Source organism: Necator americanus, chromosome III (assembly GCF_031761385.1).
Source record: "Necator americanus strain Aroian chromosome III, whole genome shotgun sequence".
Classification (NCBI taxonomy): Eukaryota; Metazoa; Nematoda; class Chromadorea; order Rhabditida; family Ancylostomatidae; genus Necator; species Necator americanus.
In genome coordinates this window covers 19,241,880-19,264,973 of record NC_087373.1, presented here as the reverse complement: position 1 = coordinate 19,264,973, position 23,094 = coordinate 19,241,880, and the positions used below count along the sequence as shown (strand labels likewise).

Here is a 23,094-nt window from a genome sequence, read left to right as displayed (position 1 = left end):
TTTACAACTGCTTTATAGGACTTCTTTAGAATCTCAACCGCATTATTTCCCTGTATATCTGGTGTTCTCAGTGATTCGACGGTACGATTTGTTCCTAATGTGATATTTCCTTTGTCTTCTAGTCCCGTATGAAGGAGTTTTTTTTTGTGTCATTGTGATAAATGTGTTCTTCAAATGATATTATAATCAACTCTTATCTCATATGGCTGTAAATTCTTGTTTTCTGACGCTTTCAGAATTTGTTGCAGGAGTAGGCTAGATGTGGGATACACTGATTCTTTTAATCACATGTATGAATTTATTTCTGTGTAACCGAGACACAGTATCGATAGTGGACGATACGAAATACAGCGTAGCTCGAGATACTAGATTTCTTATTTACGACGTCAATCATGGAGAGGGCTTCAACCTCAGGAGAGATGTTTATATGCGTATTGCAAATACTGTGAGGTTGCTGAGGGAGGCTGGTAAGTTCCCTGGTATACGGTACGTGTCTTATTTTAAACTGATAGCCATTGAGAACGGCGACAAATCTAAAACTTTCATGCAAGTTTCTAACATTCAGTACTTTTTCATCAAGTTTTGGGAGCTTTCTTATTTCTCATATCTCGCAGCACAGATAAGGGTAGGCGTAAATGTGGGTAGGAGATGTTGATCTTGGACATGCGAACGTACTATTCCGAAATCATCAGAGTAGAAAGTGTGCTTTTCTTTTAATGCTATTGATTGACAGCAGCTATGGAAAGAAAAGAAGAAGATGAGGTTTGCTTTGCATTTTCTACCCACTCGTTCTAAAAAAAAAACAGCGTGGGAACCGCTTCAATTCGCTTTAATCCGAGGGACGCTAGAACTCGCACCCTTGCACACACTGCGGTCCTTCCAGCAGCCTATTCGATGGTTTTACCTAAATAGGGTGCTGAGGAACCTTAATTGATCTTTGACCACTCGCCCGTGGACCGGACGCACGCACAGCGGTGGCGAGTTGTGACTGTTTCGTTAAAAAAAAATCGCCGTTTTTAGAAGGATCAGGGAAGGCTGGGCAGAGCCACGCTTTCCGTTATATCCCGCCTTTATTATGCTAAGGAAATATCCATCTGCTGCCTTAGTTCTTATTGATCCCATACCAACTGATGAGTTGCATACGGAAGTATTGTTGTGTCCTTGTTCTCTAAAATGTTTGTATTATTTATTTGTTGAAAACATTCATAGGTATTGAATAAACGAAGAACAAAAAGGGACTAGAAAGGGCTCTCCATAATTCCGCTTAAATTTTCTGCAGCAGAGTTGCAATTTTCCTTGCACACTCCTGCGCTTGGTTGATAGATCATTCGGTTACAGAAGGTGAGAAATCTACACGCTAAATCTTTTCCCAGCCCCAGAGTGCTATAGCAAAACAACGGTAACCAGGTCTTGGATGACCACCATAAAGGCAGCAGCAATCTTACGTAGTGAAGGAATCCACGGGAAGAGCTGGAGATGGGGTTGTAGATTGCGGTCCGTGTTGGTTCCGCTCACCTTAACTAATCGTCAGCTGCGCAGCGGTCGAAGATCAATGACGTTTTCTCCCCAGCCTATTCAAGTGAAACTGATGAATAGGCTGCTGATGGGAATCGGGACGTGTACATAGTGGCGCGTACTTTGTAGGAAGTAGTCACGTCAGATTCGTAGTATGCTGCTTTTAACTCAACACGGACGAATCCATCATGGGCTCTGGGCGAACTTTTTGGGGAAAAGGCTCAAAAAGCTGGAATTCCAGGTAGCTAGCGTCATGAAGGAACGACAGAAGAACAAAGGCGAAAATTCTGAGCTAAAAATACTAATTAACCCAATGCTTAGTGCGAGAAAAGGAATTTGATCGACGTCTCTGAAAAAATGAAATCTTAGGCCTTGCTCGTATCTGGAATAGTAAGGACATTCAATATGAATAGCCTTTTTCTGAATGTCATCGAGTTTGGACTAGACACAGCTTCAGCAGGGAGTAAATTAATCCAAAGCGCAACTCTCTAGAAGAAAAGGTGGAGGATAGATGAGAAGAGTTCCCGTCCATGTTTAAAGGCAGCGTATCACGAAATTGATGTGCTACGGATATCCCGTAGAAAACGTAAAGTTGGGATTACGGATTGCGGAGACGAGCATGGCCTCGCTCAATTCCCCTTTATCACCCAGTAAAACGACGTGAGAACCGCTTTAGTTCCTACGAGGTACGTTAGAACTACCACCATTGTGCACACTCCGGTCCCCTCAGCAGTCTCTTCGTTGGGATTACTTAAATAGACAGGTCAGGAAACATCATTGATCTTCAAGTTCGGCGGGTTACAAGTGACCTTATGGAAGAGAACACCATTTCTTACGACGATTAGGGAAGGATGAGCGGAGTCACGCTTCCCGTAACCTACAAGGGGAACTCTACCTCTTTCCTGTGGTTTTGTCACGTCAAATACGTAATACACTTCCTTTAAAGTAACACAAATTAAAGAAGTCTGTTCTCCGAACTGTTGACTGGAGAATCTAGGACTTGCTCACCTCTCCGTTCACTTCAATTCGTAGGATACGAAAAGCCAGAACTAGATAGTCGATCACTCGTCTGTACTCAAACTCAAACTCTTCACATTTGAAGCGCTAAGTCGACTTTCATAAGAAGAAAGTTTTCAAAGTAATCTGGATCGGGAGAGCATTTATAATAGACCTGTCTGGCAACAACTTTTTGTGCCTTTTCCAATATTTTGACATCCCTCTTCAAGAATGGACTCCAGTTGGACGTGAGATATTCTTCGTAAATGTGGCAAAACATTTATTTTGCAAAGAAGCAGTAGGAGGCCACAATTCCTCTCGTGCAAATTCGTAGGTCCATTCCCATAAAAACAGTGGAGAGCGTTACTTAGCATTAATTAGGAAATCGTTTGTAGCGCAGTTTGGAACAACATTATGTTTATGAGTATTGACATTACTGTAGCTGTTATGTCAAACTAATTGTGCAGGAACGGTTCCAGATTTTTATGCCCAAATATTCCAATCCAAAATGTCAAGTATTGCTAAACAACTTCTGATATGTTGCAGTAATTCTGAGATCCCTACACGAAAAGACAGAAGTGTAGATCACGAGCACTGGCGCGCTCTTCTCTTTGATTGCCTGAAAATCGTGTGGAAAGCAACCTCACAGAATTTTTTACGAAATGCATCATAAAAAGCAACTCCTGTACATTCGCCGCAGCTGAGAGCAGGCGGACCAAAGTCATTGAACTTCCCTCAGCTGCGTGTCCAACTAAAACGAATGAGTAGGACGTTGGATTAACTGGCGCGTGTATAGAGGTCAGGTGTTATAAGGCACCTTGTACGAAGTTCGAATACTGAGGCCATTCTCCACGCCCTTTTTTCAGCCGCTTTTTTTTTGGGGGGGGAGGGGAGGGAGCTGAGCGTGAACGCGCTCGTACCCGTGATTCAGACTCTTGACACTTCCTTTCGTGGGGAGGTTCTAACATCGCCGACAACTAAGCGCTTTTAGCTTCTCTAGTGATGGTACAATTTCTAACTATTAACTCTGTCATGCTTACTTTGTACTGCTGACGAAGTGAAAATTGAAGAATGAGGCTTCTCTCTCGCTTTTTCGTTAATGACAGGGATGTAATCGATAGTACAAAGGGCACTGAAGCCTGTCTTCAGTGTCCTTTTCGGAACGTAATGAGTGGAGTGAGTAGCTGATGAGCGGTAGTTATATCATAGTTTTTGTTTAGTTAGTTTGTTTAGTTAGCGGTAGTTATATTTGTTTATTTTTGTTTAGTTAGCGGTAGTTATATCATCGTAAGCAGTGGAATGAGTAGCTGATGAGCGGTAGTTATATCATAGTTTTTGTTTAGTTAGTTTGTTTAGTTAGCGGTAGTTATATTTGTTTATTTTTGTTTAGTTAGCGGTAGTTATATCATCGTAAGCAGTGGAATGAGTAGCTGATGAGCGGTAGTTATATCATAGTTTTTGTTTCGTTGTTGGCATCGTTCTTATGATGCCAACAACGAAACTAGCAAGCGCCAGGCAAGAGGAACGAATTGCGGGAAACCAAGAAATAATGTCGAAGGGATGCGGGCCGCATTATTCCTTCGTTGAGCCCTCGAAGGCATCACCCTACGAATCTGGGGTCATATGGATTTCCGATGGCTAAAGACTATACGGGGTCGTAGATTGCAGAAAACGTGTGGGATAACGCTCATTTCTCCCTAATCCCCGTAAAAAAACGGGCCGGAAGGTGCGGCGCCAGCACAAGGGGGGCGCTCTCCAATAGAACTCGTCGTAGAAAACAGCTTCCCGGGACGCCCGAAGTTCTATTGGAGCACGCTACCCTTCTGCACTCGCTGCATCTTCCGGGCCGCTTTTTACGGCGATTAGGAAGAAATGAGCATTATCCCACCCGTTTCTGCAATCTACGACCCCGATTCCATTTCTTTAACCTGTCGCAAATCCATACCACCCCAGATTCGTGGGGTGATGCCTTCAATCAAAAGTGTGGTATAGTTGGGTCGAAACGACCTAAGGATCGATGCAGAGTGAGGTGGAGTGAGATTGCGATCGAGATAGGACCTTCGCTAGCTTTACTCATACTGTAGAGATAATCTTCCTAGATAGGTGCCGGTTATGCTAGCGCAGCGAGCTTCAGGTTGTCTTGACCCGACTGTACTGAGATGAATCTGTTTTATAAGTGAAAGAGAGACTCTGGAGTTCTACGCTGTGTCAACGAATGAGCGAAGGTGAGGGATCTTCAGTGGATTTACCGAGGAAAGTAAAATTAAGTGCCCGGAGACATGAAGAATTTTACTGCCACTGGAAAAAAGCTGTCAGTGATTGAGTTCCACAAGATAGAAAACATGAACGGAAGAATCCTAATCGATGATCATATGTTTTTATGGGGCCCGCGGTGCTCTCCATGTCTCTCCAGAGAGGAAAAGCCGCGAACTGCTTTCGCGCGTGATCTGTACGGATGGAACACGCTTCCAGTAATAGCAAATCAAAGATCAACGGCAGAATGAGCGATGTAGAAGAATTATTAATAAATAAATCGAAGTCGAATCAATGCGTTCAATATCAGCAGTAGATGACGGATTCCAAAACTTTTGAAAGGTTTCTTTCATCTAAATTGTTCTATCGTGAGGCGACTGCGGCGATCGTGCAAATTCCTCTTAATTAATTTGTTTAATTTGCATTATATCTTGCAGGCAATGTCTTAGAAGCAAATAGCCCACGCTATCTTTTCACCCTGTTTTCTCTTGCATTTGCTCTTGTTCCGATTTCTCTAGTACTTTTTTGGAGATTTGGAAAACGGTGTAATCCGAAAAGTCTTACAGTTTTCACACCATTATTTAGGTGAGCCTTTTGTTCTCGTGCTTCCACCTTGGGGAGCCCTATACCATTGGCAACGACAAGAAGTAAAACTAAAATGGTCGGTTTTCTTCGATGTAGAGAATTTGAACGAATTCGTTCCAGTCATGGAGTTTGAGACGTTTGTTCAAGGTTAGTCAGTAGAACGCTAAATGTTTTCTTGGAAAGTATTCTTCGATGTTTATCAGTTAGTTTGTCACTGCGTTGTTACTTTTTACTCTTTACTTTCAGAGCAAGGCAACATAGTAGAGCAAGTGGTGTATCTCCAGCCTTACAAGGAAGGTTGGAGTGGGGAGTACGTGCTGAAATACGACCATCGAGACTGCATCGACGGATCGCGCTTCTACAAATTCGAGAATAATGCGTGGTGAAAGCTTGAGAGATCCTTTTGACTGCTTGTCTTTGTTGAATTTACCAACTAAGGCGTGGTTGGTTCTTCTCGTACGAAAATATAAGAGCGAAAAAATTCGAGTGCCTTTCCCTGCAAGGAGATTCTGACACCCTAAAGAAAGTCATTCTTGAAGAATATCCTGGCAGGTGGAGTGACAGTTTTACTAAGGCAGGAGGAGTACTCGCAGTTAGACTGTGATCCTATAGAAAATAGTGTCTGTTCTAGAGCAAGTATTTTCATTGATCGTGCAGAGACAATACTACACCAACACTACGGCGATGTACACTACTGGGAAGCTCGGCGAAGTATGCGATATGCAAGATACTTAATTGAGGCTGGAAATTTGTTTAGGTAGGTCCACAGTTCCTCGTAGGTATAAACTCACGATTTTTCTAGTTTTTTACAATTCCAGGATGACTGAGTTGTCTTCGTCTGACGAAAAAGACCGAACAGAACTCCCTTCTTCTTTTCGGGACGAACGTCCTCGTCGAGATGCCTTAGGAGGAGATTATGTCTGTGCTCACTGGAGACGTAAGGACTTCCTTCGTGCGCATGGGAAGGAGTTACCAAGTATCAAGGAAACTGCGAGAAAGGTGAAATCGTTTTTTTTTTGTTACCTATATATATATATATATATATATATACGCTTACATATGTAGAATCGATACATTGTTTCCTAACAATTTGATTATTGTCGCATTCTAGCTGCCGCCTACGTGTCGCATTGATTTTTCCTATTCAGGTACCAGTAGAAATTACAGGAGGTGAACATAGGTCAACTTAAGAACGGGTCGAAAAATAAACATGACAGGAACTGTCCTTAGTAACAAAGTTCTAGAATGAAGTCTTATAGACATTGTTGTAAGTAAAACAATTAGCATCATACAGAGGATACAAACTAAATTCCGCCGATTCTCGGGTATTTTTAAGCCGATTGCAGCGTAGTCTGTAAGAAGTTCTGCTGTGACAGCACGATTAGTGGTTCGATAGCACCCCAGTGCCAACTAACTATTTCAACCTCCAGAGGTCGATACCATAAGCTACAAGAATCCTCTGGAAGGATAAAAAAAGAACTGATTCGACAAATCAGCACGCCCGCAAGTCGTTACAAGGCTGCATCCGCGTTAATAAACATCAAACGGTGCTGAATTGAAGTCGAGGCGCAACACCATGGGGGTTGATGAGCGGTGTGCACTTCATCTTTTATTCCTTTATGATATTTTTATAGATGGTGATTTCAGTACTGTAACTCATCTTAATTCTTTTCACTTGTCAAAGGGTTGGAATATGATATATTAGTCGTATCACTATCCTCTATTATTGCATCTAACTTTAAATTCAAAACTTATTCATAAGTTTCTATGCTAATCTCACCCATTTTGTTGAACAATGTTCCGTCCCTAATGAGTGAAGAGGTGGAGTTTATTTGTTGGAGGCGACTTGAAGCCGCCTCCCTTGCACCCCTCAGTCACTTGATTGCAGACCTTTGGACGCATCGACGTTGAGGATTTAGGGATGTCATGAACCCGCAGAAACCGCATCAGAGACGAGAGGTCCGTCACCTGATTCCATTTGCGTATAAGAGCAGACACAAAGTCGTATTGGGCCCGCGGTTAGCCCTAATCGTTACCTCGGATGCTGTGATCCGAGGATTTCTAGGGACTAGGTAGACAATTTGTACATACGACGCGTCTACTCTGTCAGTGAAAGCAGCATTTGAAGATCTGATGATGCAAGCCAGGAGGATCAAGTACGACGTCATCAGAGCGATCGAGACGAGAAAATGCCACCCATTGAACGCCGTATATGAAGTTGGATAAGGAGTTCTCCTAGGAGCAAGAGACAGCAGAGAGGTTAGTGGAGTCGGTGTCTTCGTTAATATCAATGTGACAATGAACATCGATTCTTCTGAACAACTTACGCCTCGAATCGAACGTTTGCGGATGAAAAGTGGTTTTACGCCAGGTTCGAATATCTGCGCCGCTTACGCTCCAACACCAAACTACGAAGATGAATTAGTTTTCTATATTGACCTAGAGAATCCTTACAAGAAAGGTCATACCTTCAGGGTCATTGTTGCAACCCCAACTTTGCATCGCGATATCTACAGTGGAACGGATAGAGAGAGGCTTTCCGAGTTTATTATGACGACCAGAACCCCCCTCCCCCATGAAAACTCGCTCCAAAAGTGTCTGTGTTGGACGCAGGGTTGTCCGGTGGAGACAACCGTTATGAAATGGACCACATCATCCACAGTGAAAAGTTCTGCGCGATGGATGTCGCCGTTGTACCAAAGTTCTATACCTGAATGAATCATCGTCTCCTTCGAGGAAGGTTTTTCTCGTCATAAAGGAGGGAGGTGACTGAAACTGACAGAAATCGAACCATCATTAACTTACCTGTACTTGTTCGCTTCGCTATCCGCTATCGCTGTTGGGAAAATACCGCAATAGGCAACATTGGAAGCGAGCATGATCGAAATCTCATACAATATTTTAACGACTGTATTAAGCAAAGCAGAGAGCGCTAAAAACAACCAAGAAACGACTATCTCCGGGAACTCTCCGGGTAATACGTCAGTCGCATGAGCTGCAAACAACCAAAAACTCACATCCGAGCACGCTAGGCTTTGTGACTGCTGAATGTTTTGTTGATAATGTCGTGTTGCGCGTTTAAAACGTTTTAAGTTGGGTGCGGGACAAGAGGTACCCGTGAAAACCGGCTGACCACTCCTGTCCTCCCTTCAGCATCGCGCTCCTTCCCGTAATTACGGCTGCCGCTCCACCAGCTAGATATCCTCCACGACCGCCTGAGATCACCTATACCCCGCCTCCCTATTGCTCTCTGGTCAACGCCGCGCGCGACGTTCGTGGTGGATAGTGCGAATTTTGAAGGGAAAGGGAGTGAAAAACGAATTGCCACAGCGAGTTCGAATGTACGGATATAGTAAACTAGGCGCATATTATTGGGAATAAAAGAGAAGTGGAGCCTTCTATCCAATGTAACTTCACATAAATAAAAATTATCTCAAAAAGATGCTCTAGGGAAAAGAATAACATGCATATATTTTCACACATCTCATAATTTAACACATTTCATACCCTAAGTCTTCTATATAAACTAGCAGTGCATAAGTATGTGTTTGTCACGATGCCATCCAATGAATTCGTGTTCAACTTTCAACTGCAGCAGCTATAATAACAGCAACTTTATGCGCTTATTACTTTGTATACATTCTTTAAACTCCTTTCTACATTTTATCTTTTCAAAATTTCACTTAGTTATAATGTTTATATAGAGCGCATGTCAAATATTTCAATACTTGCTTGTACGTTTTATACAGTTTTATATAATAGAACTTTGTGTGGTTCTTCAAAGTTCTTTCAACAGCGTTTTATCCGCTTCATTTCCATCTATTCTCTGCATAAAATCAATATGACAGGTTAGGTGTATTAGTGGCGAACAGAGACCTTTGTGTCTTCGAGATATACCTTTAGGTACAGTGTATTTCTGCGAGGCATTATTCGCGCCTCGTAAATCATTGGATGCCAGTTTTACCCAGCTAGATAAGCAAAAAGAAATCCTTAGAAAGCGAAAAAAAATGATGAAGATAGCAAAACACCGACCAGTGGGACATTTTTTGAAACATCTCTCGCATTCCCAGAGATGGATGAATGCTTTCCACCTAACAAGTCGAGACAGGATAATTTCATTTTCACTCGCATTTCTAAATGGCATATCACTTATACAAACCTATTTCATTCTTTCCTTCTTTTATATTAACTTACAAGCACACTTTATGAAGACCTTCGAACAACATCTAATACCAGGTACTTTCCTTTTCGTTCGATTTTTAAAGCGCATCATAAGAGCTGTAGGCGCGGCGAAAAAAATCGTAGTAAGAGCGGTAGACGCGGCGAAATGGGAGGTGAGGATGGCGTGGGCGGGGCATCTTCAAGACGTAGCACAAGAGGAGCAATCAGGCTACTGTAGCGATTATGACGGTATCAGGAGACGCGCGGTGCAATTAACGACGCTCATTAGCCTTATGGATACGGGGCGGCACATCATACAGGTACCTCTTGACCGTTCCCCTTTTAAGTTTAGTAATAATTCATTTTGGGGAGCTATCGTTGAGATAAGAGAAGCTGCTCTCGCAATTGCACCGAGCTTCAGGCTGTTTTAACCCGATTGTGTTATAGTATGTGGTGTTTGCGTGGAAAATGTCATTTGCGCCCACTGGATTTTCGTGTCAGCATGACAATTCTCTTTATAATTGCTGTGAATTAAGCTATTATTTGAACGAACACTTCAGCGAAACCTTCCTATGGCCCACAGCAGCATGCTGGCTATGCGGATATACAGTAGGGTCAAAGCTACATGAAGCACGGTGCTGTTGCGGAGGCAGTTGCACTCGCAGCGGTGCGGCAGAGCGTAGCGGTTAGAATCTAGGGGGGACCCTACCTCCTGCTTCGAGCACAACCGCTTACGCAACTGCATCTTCCTCTATGTCATTTTGACCCTACTATAAGGCTATTTTCCTTCTATGAAATATGAGTTAATTGGATGCTCAGAGAGCCAGGGTTAGTATTAACCGTTATTCTTAGAAACGGTCGTACTTATTTTCTCTCTTCCTAAGGACTTCCTCAGAGGGCTTTTCAGAATGAAAGAAAATGTTCGCGAAATGTTAGAGCCCAATCTAAAAACCAAAATCTCCTGCGATTAAGCGTGACTTATGCGACGTCTTTCAAAACAAAAAAAAAGCATAAATATCCGGATCTAATTAGTGTTACTCACCCAGAAAACCTCGCACGCCGAGCTGTTGAATTATCTGTAGGTCGCTTTCACTCCATCGGTTGCTGGGTACCTAGCTTTCGCGAAGGATAACCATTCACCATCACATAACTAGTCAGTATGGCAATAACGCTGGTAACGAAGTGGTAATGGGCATCTAGGGCGGAAGTGAGTCAAAATCCAAAAAAAAACGTAATCGATAGATGGGTCAATATTTCCATGAGAAAAACCTACATTCCCTGCTCGGTCCCAAAGTATCTGAGTACCAAGTTTATTTCACATTTGTTTATTCGCTGAGATTCATATACCTAAAATAGATCATGATCATGCTATATAATAACGGGCTTATTCTGTCACCTGTGTGCTTGTGTCACGAAATTTGAATAAGAGGGTGCGATGGGTCTCCCCGGCGTCGGATCGGTGCGGCGCCCGAAAATCATATGATAAGGTGGGAAGGAAAATCATAAGGTGAGGTCCCATGACGTCAAATTGCTGCGCCGGCGCCAGTAAGTCATAAAATGGCGAACGGCTCCCTGCAGACTTTTGAGCATGCTGCGATCATGCCTCGGCGGAGTAATTAGTGATGGTGCGTATCCTAAAAGGGATTCACCTTCATTACCACCTAAATAGCTGACTCTGCTTACCTACCACTATTCAAACGCTTTATCACTGGCTGGGATATAATTCACGAGCTACTAAATTGTTTTGGAGGATCAGTGACATCCACTGGGAATTTGTGGTGTGAGATTATCTCAAATTTGTAACTATACTAGAAGCAAGACGAACAATCACGTGAAAAATGAGGCAGAGATGCATTTAACTGCTTCAAAGACGGAAATTTCCGTTAAAAACAGAACATCCAGCTTCTAAAAGTAACGGGAATGAGGATTATCGTTTTCCTATAAGTCCCAAGCTTTTTTGTAGCCCAATTTATTTTCAGATAGAGGGACGCTCTCTATCTCTGAACTCTTGGAAGAAGAGGAAGAGTTTATTTGAAAAAAATGTCGAAACTTCCTTAAGGTAAGATCTAGACAAAACTCGCTCCCGTTCTCTTCTTCTTTACTTATTTCTTGGAAGTGTGTAGTTCTTTGCTCTTCTATGGTCAAACGGTCGTTTGCGTCTCCATGAACGATTGGAGTGACTCCTCGTCGAGATATGTTCGTGTATCCCCGGCCATATCCATTAGACACGTAATGTCTCGCAGGCGTAGCGAATCAGCCGGGACCCTCTTTACCGTTCAACATGGATAAAATGGGGTAGGACGGGTCCACCCAGTCATGGAATCAGATTTGTGCGTCGACGCTAGAAAGTCATAGAATGGAGTGGGACCGGTCCCATGACGTCAAATTGGTGTGCCGGCGCCAGAAGACTACAAAGTGTCTTGGAAGTCCCACGGTGCCGCTCTACAGTAGTATCGCGCAATGCCTCCAAGTGAATTTGTCGAGAAGTAAACGAAACGTTGTGAACTATTTTACGGCCATGAAAGCTGCTATGTTGCGTTTCACCCTTATGTGCTCAACTGCATGTCTATTTCCACGTTTGCCTCATCAGGTTGGTAACGTCCTTTCTTCGGGAAGTGGAAACACGCATGCAAACGGCTGATTATATAGTAGCTCACAGTTTACTTGATCTCCAAATGTTCGAATTTGGGAAGAGGATCATGAAATAATCGCTTTGATCCATGAGCACTTCGGAAATGCTTAAATTTTCGAAAGGAATGAACGGAAGAAGCGTAGTTAGAAAAAAATTAAAATTTAATTTTCCAGAAAATGCCACTACATTTAGTTTCTATTGATCAGTAAAAGGGGTCAAGACGTGCACCAGAAGAAGTTTGATGTCTAGCTTTAGTCGGACGTTCAGACTGGTTTATATATAATGGCATATTTGTCGGACATATATCCTGGAGTGGTGGCATTTCTTGATTACGTCGCCGTTTCCCCTAAGTTTATTGCAAAATAACGCCCAATGATTGTTATTTTCTTTAATATTTTCCAACTGTTTCACTTCACTACTACTGTCTAAGTGCTCGAAATCACTTTCATAGGTGATTATGTAATAGGACCCGATTTATTACGAAAATCACGGCGCCTCGCACCGTAGGGCGAACTTGCGATACTAGTCGAAGACCTACTCTTTTGCAATCCTCACGTGAACAGAAGGCATGAATATATTGATTCTGATGGCGTCAGATATACGTCAGATATACTTTGTTGACGATGAAAACGAATGCGGATGATTTCGGCGTGTAGCTGCTGTTCCACAGCGCGAACTCCATTATTTTAGCTAAATGAACTCTGCACTCAAACTGGCGTGTCTCGATTGTTTCTAGCAACCGACGCTTCCACCTCGGAAATAGAACAACTATCGTCTCTTTTACGTTTCCCTGTGGTTCGATTTAGAAGTGACGAACTCGCTGACGGAGCTGTGGCCATAGTTGACCAGGTTTGTCCCCATACCAACATCACTAGCTTTGTTTTGATTAATTACCTTTAGTGGATTTGCGCTCATGCACGGTTCTTCATTGGAAGTCACGCGTCTACTTTCTCGTATCGTATACAGGAGGATAGGGAGATCCTCGGATTCTTACCGAAGACAACATTCAATCGTTTTTGTCCAGATCAAGTTTCTGATTGTGAACAACCTGCGAAATGGACTATACTTTACGCTTGATACAATACTTATAGAAGGGTCACAGTGGTATGAAGCATGGTGCGGTTAGGATCGCAGAAGGACCCGTGCTAGCACCCTTCATCGCTGCAACTTGCTATGGCCCCACGTCGACTGCAACCGCTTTCTCCACCACGCTGCTTCGACCACTTCCGCTTGCGCAACTGCACCGTGGTTCATGTCGTTTTGACCCGACTTTACCTGTTACTTTGTTTTTATTGGAAAATATATAGCGCTGATCCCGTTGCAAATATTATGTTGGAACGAGCACTGTACTTGCCTTAATGATCTTATTTACTTATTTACTCATTGTGTTTGGTATAATCCAAAGTGTATAACAGTTGACTTTTGCGCTCAAACATTTATTGACTTGTTTCGTTCGTTTCATTCACGAGTTGGCTGCGTTTTGCCTTACATGAAGAATCTAATCACTTTCGGCATACATAATAACGCCGAAGGACGGAAACAACTAAGGAAATGCAGCACTGGCGTAAGTCGTGGATATGTAGTCCTACCAGCAGAATCTGTCGTGGGTTGATTCGCAGACGTCAGCTTTTTGTTTTTGGAAGTTTTGCATGGGGCTCCTGCATTTCGTGGTTCTGTTATAGACGAAGACATTCGCTAGCAAAGCCTACATATCCGGGTGTCCGAGCCTACATATCTGAGGAGGAAATGTTTGAGTGTGAAATCAATGAAAATGTGGAAAAATGTGCTCATGATCGAAGAGGTTTGCAAAAAAAAACAACAGTGAATCGACCATGAATAGACTAGTAAAACGCTCTGGGCAGCTACGATGAGTGCAGAATCTTCTCCTGTGATAGCTGGTCAAGAAGTGCAGCTAATTTGTAGTTTTTTAATGGAATTTTCAGGATTCATTGTTTCCTCGTTTACGAAACGAATATTGGCTGAATTTTACTAAACGTATGGGAAAATTATTCTTCTACTGAACTCGGAAAAAACGATGTTAATGGGAAACGGGTCGGTATATGATATTCTGCTTAGCATTTACGCTCTACGGAACGAATGTTTATGAATGCTTCAGCTGTATTCATCTAGCTCGCTAAATGAACTAGTTTTCTTATCTGGTCAGGAGGCAACGAACTGTTTGGATAGCATAGAAAAGAATCAAACATGTAGTTAAAAGGACCAAGAATATGCCGCTCCATCGTCACGGCTCGTTGTAAGGATAAAAGAGGGTTACTCTTCTGTATGTTTCTTCATATGCGATATTCACAGTTCTGGACCTGTATGTGTTATTTGTGGACGAGCGAAAGCGAAAGGGTACGTGGTCTCTTCCCGCTCTCGCTGCGTTCCGTGAATGATCTTCATGATCTTTAGAATTCAAAATACCTCGTGGCAAAAAATGCGTAGAGCCCGATTTTGAGATTGTGGTCATTTCTGGATTGCCGTTCGTTTAGCATTTTAAGAAGTGGTTCAGAGGCAGTGATTAATCTAGGCCATGATTCGTAAGGTAGGAAGGGTATGGCAACGTTTCCAATCGGGCCTTTGGATTTTCTGGAGTCAGCGTTTCTGGAGACCATTATGATAAATGAAGAAAATATCTTTCATTTCCACGCAAATTTTCTTTTCTGCTGTGCCCACTTGTTTGCGGTAGAGGTGACTTTAAATGTTCATTAGCAACAGCAACATTGAATAACGCCTATTGCGGACCACTGCAGAATTTTTTCGAGTACGGGCGCTCTTCGGTTTCACATTCCATAATTGTTCCGGCTCAGTCACACGGCGCTGCTAATTTACGCAGAATAGACTTGAACGTGAGAAGAGGCCTGGGTGCGTACGACCGCATCTGCTGTTCCGTGCTAGGTGAGGGTTTTCAAGACCAATCGCGGGCCGTGGAGGTGAAGAACCACTCTCACGTGTCCCAGTTGCTTCGCGAAGAATCAGTTCGATTTTCCGTTTTGGTTTGAAAGAAATAAAAAAAAAGTCAGGCAGTTATACCAACAATGTGCTTGCACACGCGCAGCAGAAAAGAGAGCAGGGTGATAATCATACAAAACCAGCAGGCAATACAGATTAGGTTTTGAAAAATAGAAAAGGAAAATGTGGGAAAAGGTCAACGCCATAAAATTTTAGGTTGGCGCAAAAAAAGCTCGTTTTCGAGCATTCACTTCGAAACGCAGTAACTCCCCTCAAAATTAACTTATCAGTCCAAATAAGAACCATTACAGTCCACACATCTTTGCCAACGGGACATAAGCTTGCTTATTTTCGCTGCATGAAAGTCCGAGCTTTCGGAGTCCACGAACTTCCTGAAGTCGTTTTTGACATCACCTTGATTTTAGAAGATCTTACTTCTTAGGCAGCTGTCCAGATGCTTGAAAAGTGATAGTCGGTTGGAGAAAGGACTAGCGGACATGGTGGGTGAGGCAGAGTCTCATATCTTGACTCGTTCAACTTCAGTAGCGTCACCTTTGAAGAGTGTGGCTGAGCATTGTCGTAGGAGAATCGAACCCTTTCTGTTCACCAACGCCGAGCGAAGAAGTTGGAGTTTCCGGTGCATTTTGTCCAGTTCTTTGTAGTGCTTCTCATCTGTGTGTGTAATGCACCTGTAGCATGACACACACAGAAGAGAAGCACCACACAATCACCATGATCTTCTTTGGGTGTTTTTTTTCGGCCTTGGGAAGTGCTTTGGAGTTTCATCCTTGTCCATTGAGAGGGAAGCTTCCTGTTGTCGTAAAGAATTCTTCATCGTACGTAATAATACGAATGAGCGATGGATCGTTCTTGTTGCGTAACAGAAGCGTTTAGCAGATCTCAAAATTCTCAGTTCCTCCCAAATGGCAGACGACTGTAAAATGGTCAACGCCTAGTTCTTGGGCAACCTCTCATCTTGTTTTGAACGGATCATCTTCGATGATTGCCTTCAGCAGGTGGTCGTCACCTTCAGAGGGGCGGTAGTAAATTTCCCTATTTTCGAGGCTCACATTGCCACAACGAAATGTTTCGAACCAACACCGTACCGTGGACCCAGTGATGCTTCCTTCACCCTAACCAGTTTTGACATTCCGAGCTGTCTCCGCTGCAGACCTGCCTAGCTTGAACTCGTAAAAGAAGATCTGGTGAAAATCTTGCTTGGACATATTATCTTCTAACTCTTGGTACTGATCAAACACTGATTTTCCTTCAAAATCACTTCACCATTAATAGGCACGACGAAGTGCGCTACAAAACGCTTTACGGCTTCTAATATCAAGGATGAGGGTAATCAGAAAAATTTGTCGTGGAGATAAGGCAATGAAAAATGCGCATTATTTTTGCACCAACCTAATAACAGGATCAATCTGTGTGCTTCTATCTGTGGTTGTGTGCTTTGGAAATACTTAAAGGTAACGTACGACGAATTTGTCGTGGTGGGAAAATTTGCCAGAGAAGCTAAAGATGGGGTTGTAGATGTAGAGCAGCGATAGTTCCGCTCATCTCTTTTGTTCTGGTATTTGGATCAAGACCCCATTTCTATATTATAATTCTACTAGTCGAATGTCCGGCTAGAGCCGGACTTCAGACTTTCTGGTGTGTTTGTTTCGCTCGCCTTCATTGGTCGACAAAAATTAATATTAGTGCCATTTTCTGTGAAATTAGAATTGTACATCTCTAACAATCTCTTATTATAATTGAAGGCGAGAAATTTCATAGCCTCCTTTCTAAGCGGGTCAATTCTGCATTTGGAGAACATTAAAACCCCAGCTTCAAACACTCCCTACCAATATATTAGAGAGAAAATTTAAAAGCATTACTCGAAATATGAGTTTTCCTCCCTCCAAGAGTTATCAATGAATGATGTTTAAGCGCAAAATGACTGTGAAAGTGAAAGACTTTATCCAACTGATAAAGATAACGTTCTACGTCAGATCATGTAAACTGTTCACTACTATTTAAGTAGCCATTTGCATGCATGTTTCCACTTTCTGAAGAAGGCATGCTAGCAACTTGAGGCGAACGGAGAAGAAACTAGACACGCGGAGGAGTCATAAACGTGAAAAGCAACGCGGCCCATTGGCCACGGCAATGAAACGACTGCAATCATTTACCTTTTGCGACATGCACACGATGTTATTGGGCACCATTTCGATGATGCGAGACCCTCGCACACGTCGCTCCTCCTTCTATAGGTATCTGGCGCCGGTGGAACCGTCGCACCCCCCTTTTCGAATTTCGTGACACACACACACACACACACACACACACACACACACACACACACACACACACACACACACACACACACACACACACACACACACACACACACACACACACACACACACACACACACACACACACACACACACACACACACACACACACACACACACACACACACAGAACACCACAGACTTTCTGTGATGTTCACTCCCATCACTGATTAATGAAAATAATTTAATAATAGTGACATTTTCTGTAAAATTAGAATAGTGATTTTCTAACAACGTTTTACTCTTTTTCTTAAAGAAAATTTAGGTTAAAGATTCATAGTTTTCTTTGCAAAAGGGTCAGTTCTACATTTGGAGAACATACAAACTTCACCTTTAAGCACTCTTTCGATACCAATGTAGTGTAGACACGACTTGGAAGCATTACTCAGAGTGTAGGTTTTCCTCTTGTTTCCCCCAACAGTTATCACAGAATGATGTTTCACATAAAATGAAGTGAGTGGCATTATCGTACTGATAAAGATAGCGTTCCACATCAGATCATGTAGACAGTTGGCTACTATATAAGCAGCAGTTAGCATTCATGTTTCTATTTTCTGAAGAACAGAGGAGTCGTAGAGGTGAAAAGTAATGCGGAAAGTGGATACGACTATGAAACGTTTGCGCACCATTTACGTTTTCCGACATGCTCACGAAGTTACTGTGCGATACTTCTACACCGTGGCACAGGAATTCGACGCTGTGCGACCGGTTGCACCCCATTTTATGGATATCTGGCGCCTGGGCAACAATCCGGCTCTGGTAGACCAGTCGCACCCCATATCATATCTATCTGGTGCGGGGACACCAATCCGACACCGGTGGACCCATCGCACCCCATTTTATGGATATCTGGCGCCGGGGCACCAATCCGATCACACACACACGTGACAGAATAGCCTTGTTTATAAAGGTCTTAAGAATCTTAATAAGATGTATCTGAAGGTATAAGGTATCTGGAAGCTTAACATCAACCAAAGCTCAACTTCAAGTCAAGTCTGAAAGTCTGAAAAAATGAAAAAAAAATCTGCAAAGAAAATGCTTGGTTTAGCACCGAGAAAGAAGTTCGCCTTTGCAGAGACAATATTCACATTCAATTCTGTATGTATTGCCCGCACTACTGGTGACTTCAACCAGGAGAAGCGTCTGAGAAGGAGGTTGCGTCGTCAGCTGAAACGTGATCGTGGCGAACGAATGGACGGCAAGAGCGAAGGAATTTGAGAAGGTGTAGGAGGACAAGAACCCGAGAAAAGCCTATACTCTGCTAAGGCAGTATAACGGCAAGATGAAGAGGTGTTTCGCCTGTTCTGAACAATACCAACGGAGTCATCGGGGAAGCAATCCTGCCCATCTGGAGGGAACATCTTAACACTTTGCTGAACCGACAAGCGCCGTCAATTCCTGAACTTGTGCACGTTCAAAGATAGACATACACCGCGGTCAGCGAATAGCCGCCAGCGGAGTCGGAGGTTCCAGTCCGTTTTCAAAAGATGGGAAATCTGGCGTAGACGATGAATTAGCGCTGAAATTTCTTCCTCCTGGGATTTGTGAGATGGGGAAGATCATCCGCTCATTATGGATTGACGAAAGGATACCGGACTCATGGAAACACGCTGTTATAATTCTTCTCCACAAGAAGCTATCCGTCACGGAACCCAGGAATTACCGAAGAGTATCATTGCTGCACGTAATGTACAAGGTTTTGGACCGCATCATCCCAAGTCGATTAATCCGACATCGCGAAGAAACCACCGGTGACGAGAAAGCCGGCTTTCGCCCTGGCCGATTGAAAATTGATCATGTGTTTATTGTGAGGAGAGTGATTGAAATGTGACAGCGGTATTCGAAGCCTCTACATTTAGTTTTTTCGGACTTCGAAACCGCTTTCGACTCTCCTTTTCCTTTCTCCGTCTTTCTCAATGCGCTTCGCGCCGAAGGAATTCCAGGAAAATTTGCACGCCTTACAAACGACATCCACGGATCTCCCTCACTAGAGGGACCACAGCCCTTAGTGAGGAAGATCAGTTAGTCGCGAGGCTGGCGCGTCCCCGGGTGGTGGATAGGGGGCTAATAGCGGACCAAAAACGACCTTGTACTACTTGCCCAGAGACGCGGGTGGATTTCAGGGGATGGACACCCTGTTTCTGCTGAACTGACTCATGACATCCTTGTATCCCGTACATCGGTCCGGCTAAAAGCCTGCAATCAAGTGACTGGGAGGTGCAAGGGAGGCGGTTTGGAGTCGCCTCCTACAAATAAGCTCCACATGTCTACTCCGGGAAAGCGGAAGTTCTCCCAAAAATTTATGGGACTAGAGGCTTGCAACCTGCCATGGGTTTTAAAATTTTTTTACATGTCACAGTAATAGAGAAGTGTCTCCTGATTCCAGAGGAAAGCCTGGTACGGTAGTGCCAGGAAGGACGGGGTTACAGGAGTCATCTAGGCTACTGTAACGGAAAAGGACTAGGATGACGATCTGTACTTATAACGCACGTATGCTTGCATCGGAAGCGGCCATCGAAGATCTGATGATGCAATTCAAGAAGATCAAGTACGACGTCATCGGACTGACCGAGACGAGACGACGTCACCTTCTCAACGCCGTATATGAAACTGGAGAAGAACTGTTCTTAGGAACATGCGACAGTAGAGGTGTTGATGGAGTTGGCATCCTCGTCAACACGAATATGGCAAAGAAGATCGACTCTTTCGAACAACTTACGACCCGAATCGGACGTCTGCGGATGAGAAGATGCGGTCCAACACCAGCTTTGACTATCTTCGTCGCTTACGCTACAACATCAAGCTACGAAGAAGAAGAAGTCGAAGCTTTCTATATGGACCTGGAGAAGTTCTACCGAGAAGAGCATGCCTTCTACGATCTGTACTTATAACGCACGTATGCTTGCATCGGAAGCGGCCATCGAAGATCTGATGATGCAATTCAAGAAGATCAAGTACGACGTCATCGGACTGACCGAGACGAGACGACGTCACCTTCTCAACGCCGTATATGAAACTGGAGAAGAACTGTTCTTAGGAACATGCGACAGTAGAGGTGTTGATGGAGTTGGCATCCTCGTCAACACGAATATGGCAAAGAAGATCGACTCTTTCGAACAACTTACGACCCGAATCGGACGTCTGCGGATGAGAAGATGCGGTCCAACACCAGCTTTGACTATCTTCGTCGCTTACGCTACAACATCAAGCTACGAAGAAGAAGAAGTCGAAGCTTTCTATATGGACCTGGAGAAGTTCTACCGAGAAGAGCATGCCTTCTACGATCTGTACTTATAACGCACGTATGCTTGCATCGGAAGCGGCCATCGAAGATCTGATGATGCAATTCAAGAAGATCAAGTACGACGTCATCGGACTGACCGAGACGAGACGACGTCACCTTCTCAACGCCGTATATGAAACTGGAGAAGAACTGTTCTTAGGAACATGCGACAGTAGAGGTGTTGATGGAGTTGGCATCCTCGTCAACACGAATATGGCAAAGAAGATCGACTCTTTCGAACAACTTACGACCCGAATCGGACGTCTGCGGATGAGAAGATGCGGTCCAACACCAGCTTTGACTATCTTCGTCGCTTACGCTACAACATCAAGCTACGAAGAAGAAGAAGTCGAAGCTTTCTATATGGACCTGGAGAAGTTCTACCGAGAAGAGCATGCCTTCTACGATCTGTACTTATAACGCACGTATGCTTGCATCGGAAGCGGCCATCGAAGATCTGATGATGCAATTCAAGAAGATCAAGTACGACGTCATCGGACTGACCGAGACGAGACGACGTCACCTTCTCAACGCCGTATATGAAACTGGAGAAGAACTGTTCTTAGGAACATGCGACAGTAGAGGTGTTGATGGAGTTGGCATCCTCGTCAACACGAATATGGCAAAGAAGATCGACTCTTTCGAACAACTTACGACCCGAATCGGACGTCTGCGGATGAGAAGATGCGGTCCAACACCAGCTTTGACTATCTTCGTCGCTTACGCTACAACATCAAGCTACGAAGAAGAAGAAGTCGAAGCTTTCTATATGGACCTGGAGAAGTTCTACCGAGAAGAGCATGCCTTCTACGATCTGTACTTATAACGCACGTATGCTTGCATCGGAAGCGGCCATCGAAGATCTGATGATGCAATTCAAGAAGATCAAGTACGACGTCGTCGGACTGACCGAGACGAGACGACGTCACCTTCTCAACGCCGTATATGAAACTGGAGAAGAACTGTTCTTAGGAACATGCGACAGTAGAGGTGTTGATGGAGTTGGCATCCTCGTCAACACGAATATGGCAAAGAAGATCGACTCTTTCGAACAACTTACGACCCGAATCGGACGTCTGCGGATGAGAAGATGCGGTCCAACACCATGGGAACTCGCAATTCCAGAAGCTCTCCTCTCTACGCTGGACGTGGGAGTCATCCAGTGGAGGGTACCGTAATGATCATAATTGGCGATTTCAACGCCAACGTTGGCCCAAGAAGAACGCCTGAGGAACTTCACATCGGGATCCACGGCCTGCAATGGAATGACCAGGGGGAAAGGTTCTCCGAGTTCATCATGACGACTAAGACCATCCATGGGAACTCGCAATTCCAGAAGCTCTCCTCTCTACGCTGGACGTGGGAGTCATCCAGTGGAGGGTACCGTAATGAAATAGACCACATCATCGTCAATAAAAGGTTCTGCCTGACGGACGTCGCTGTTGTACCAAAGTTCTATACGGGATCGACCCATCGCCTCCTCCGAGGAAGATTTTCCTTCACAAGGAGAGCAGAGAAAGCCGCCAAGTTCAGAGAGAGAAATCCCAGACCATCATCAACTGGGATCTCTTTGCTACGCTACCCGGCTTTTGGGAAGATTATTTCACCCATTCAGTACGATCAAACGACAGAAATTCATTTCATTTCCATTTCGAAAATGATGCATGAAATAGTTAACCCATTTCGTGGTGACTACGCGCGTGTGAGAAATAGTATCCGCAGTAGATATTGTTATTTCGAGGTAACGAAGATCACTTTGTTCTCGAAGATTCCTTTCAACAGCAGGCGAATGGCTGCGAGAACACGAACACAAATGTTCAAAAATTATACCTACAAATGCGTTAACAATATCCTTTTTTTGGGTGACTTCGGTTGCTATCTTGCTCAACTTTAATCGGTGATGAAATCCACTATTGGCAGTGGAATTGTGGACTAGCTTGTGATTGTGGAAGCTCATGATGGACAGTCATCAGAAATGAAGTTCCCGATGCTCATTTTTATCTTCAGCGGTGAGTGAATATAAGAACAGAAGAAGACAAAGACAGATTTGAAAGTGTCCCATGAATTGAATCGGAAGCCTCAAACATTTCGCAGCGCGACAAGTAAGGGATTAGTCAGTTTCCAATATTAGCACTCCATAATTTTTGACGGAAAAGTAGTACTCTGATCCAAGAACCAGAGAAGGCTGATAGGGGTGCCCGCTTTCTGTGAAAGGCGTTAGGTGAAACTGTATTTTTAGATGATAATTTCAGGTTCTCTCGGAAATAACAGTTTTTGCTCACGCTTGGAGCACATTGCCACCACGCGGCTTTATCACAGTACGAGAAGTCCATTTTGAAGGGTCGTGTCGATGCTCTTGAACTAGGGCCACCCCTTCG

General features: G+C 43.8%; 7 protein-coding genes across 10 annotated transcripts; all 7 read left to right on the top strand.

The window, feature by feature from the left end:
- Positions 1–259: 259 nt before the first annotated feature.
- Positions 260–13,219, top strand: RB195_010095 (uncharacterized protein; the record flags this gene model as incomplete). Of its 3 annotated transcripts, XM_064190943.1 has the most annotated exons (9): positions 260–467; positions 5,350–5,496; positions 5,596–5,731; positions 5,788–5,901; positions 5,981–6,106; positions 6,168–6,348; positions 6,498–6,529; positions 7,269–7,421; positions 7,478–7,565. In XM_064190943.1, 9 exons carry the CDS (start codon positions 260–262, stop codon positions 7,563–7,565), a joined length of 1,185 nt encoding a protein of 394 aa, XP_064048527.1. The 3 variants fall into 3 exon arrangements, with proteins under 3 accessions (XP_064048527.1, XP_064048525.1, XP_064048526.1); XM_064190944.1 differs by lacking the exons at positions 6,498–6,529; positions 7,269–7,421; positions 7,478–7,565 and adding exons at positions 12,833–12,991; positions 13,043–13,219 and having other exon boundaries at positions 293–467; XM_064190942.1 differs by lacking the exons at positions 260–467; positions 5,350–5,496; positions 5,596–5,731; ... (4 more) ...; positions 7,269–7,421; positions 7,478–7,565 and adding exons at positions 12,029–12,100; positions 12,833–12,991; positions 13,043–13,219.
- A 5,763-nt stretch (positions 13,220–18,982) lies between these two features.
- On the top strand, positions 18,983–19,264 carry RB195_010094 (uncharacterized protein; the record flags this gene model as incomplete). Its single annotated transcript, XM_064190941.1, has 1 exon — positions 18,983–19,264. One exon carries the CDS (start codon positions 18,983–18,985, stop codon positions 19,262–19,264), a length of 282 nt encoding a protein of 93 aa, XP_064048524.1.
- A 634-nt stretch (positions 19,265–19,898) lies between these two features.
- On the top strand, positions 19,899–20,324 carry RB195_010093 (uncharacterized protein; the record flags this gene model as incomplete). Of its 2 annotated transcripts, none has more annotated exons than XM_013441452.2 (1): positions 19,899–20,324. In XM_013441452.2, the coding sequence occupies one exon, from the start codon at positions 19,899–19,901 to the stop codon at positions 20,322–20,324; it is 426 nt and encodes a 141-aa protein (XP_013296906.2). The 2 variants fall into 2 exon arrangements, with proteins under 2 accessions (XP_013296906.2, XP_064048523.1); XM_064190940.1 differs by having other exon boundaries at positions 19,926–20,324.
- A 40-nt stretch (positions 20,325–20,364) lies between these two features.
- On the top strand, positions 20,365–20,730 carry RB195_010092 (uncharacterized protein; the record flags this gene model as incomplete). Its single annotated transcript, XM_064190939.1, has 1 exon — positions 20,365–20,730. The coding sequence occupies one exon, from the start codon at positions 20,365–20,367 to the stop codon at positions 20,728–20,730; it is 366 nt and encodes a 121-aa protein (XP_064048522.1).
- Positions 20,731–20,770: 40 nt separating this feature from the next.
- RB195_010091 (uncharacterized protein) lies at positions 20,771–21,136 on the top strand (the record flags this gene model as incomplete). The annotated part of the gene is made up of 1 exon (XM_064190938.1): positions 20,771–21,136. One exon carries the CDS (start codon positions 20,771–20,773, stop codon positions 21,134–21,136), a length of 366 nt encoding a protein of 121 aa, XP_064048521.1.
- A 40-nt stretch (positions 21,137–21,176) lies between these two features.
- On the top strand, positions 21,177–21,542 carry RB195_010090 (uncharacterized protein; the record flags this gene model as incomplete). The annotated part of the gene is made up of 1 exon (XM_064190937.1): positions 21,177–21,542. One exon carries the CDS (start codon positions 21,177–21,179, stop codon positions 21,540–21,542), a length of 366 nt encoding a protein of 121 aa, XP_064048520.1.
- A 40-nt stretch (positions 21,543–21,582) lies between these two features.
- On the top strand, positions 21,583–21,894 carry RB195_010089 (uncharacterized protein; the record flags this gene model as incomplete). The annotated part of the gene is made up of 1 exon (XM_064190936.1): positions 21,583–21,894. The coding sequence occupies one exon, from the start codon at positions 21,583–21,585 to the stop codon at positions 21,892–21,894; it is 312 nt and encodes a 103-aa protein (XP_064048519.1).
- Between the last annotated feature and the right edge of the window lie 1,200 nt (positions 21,895–23,094).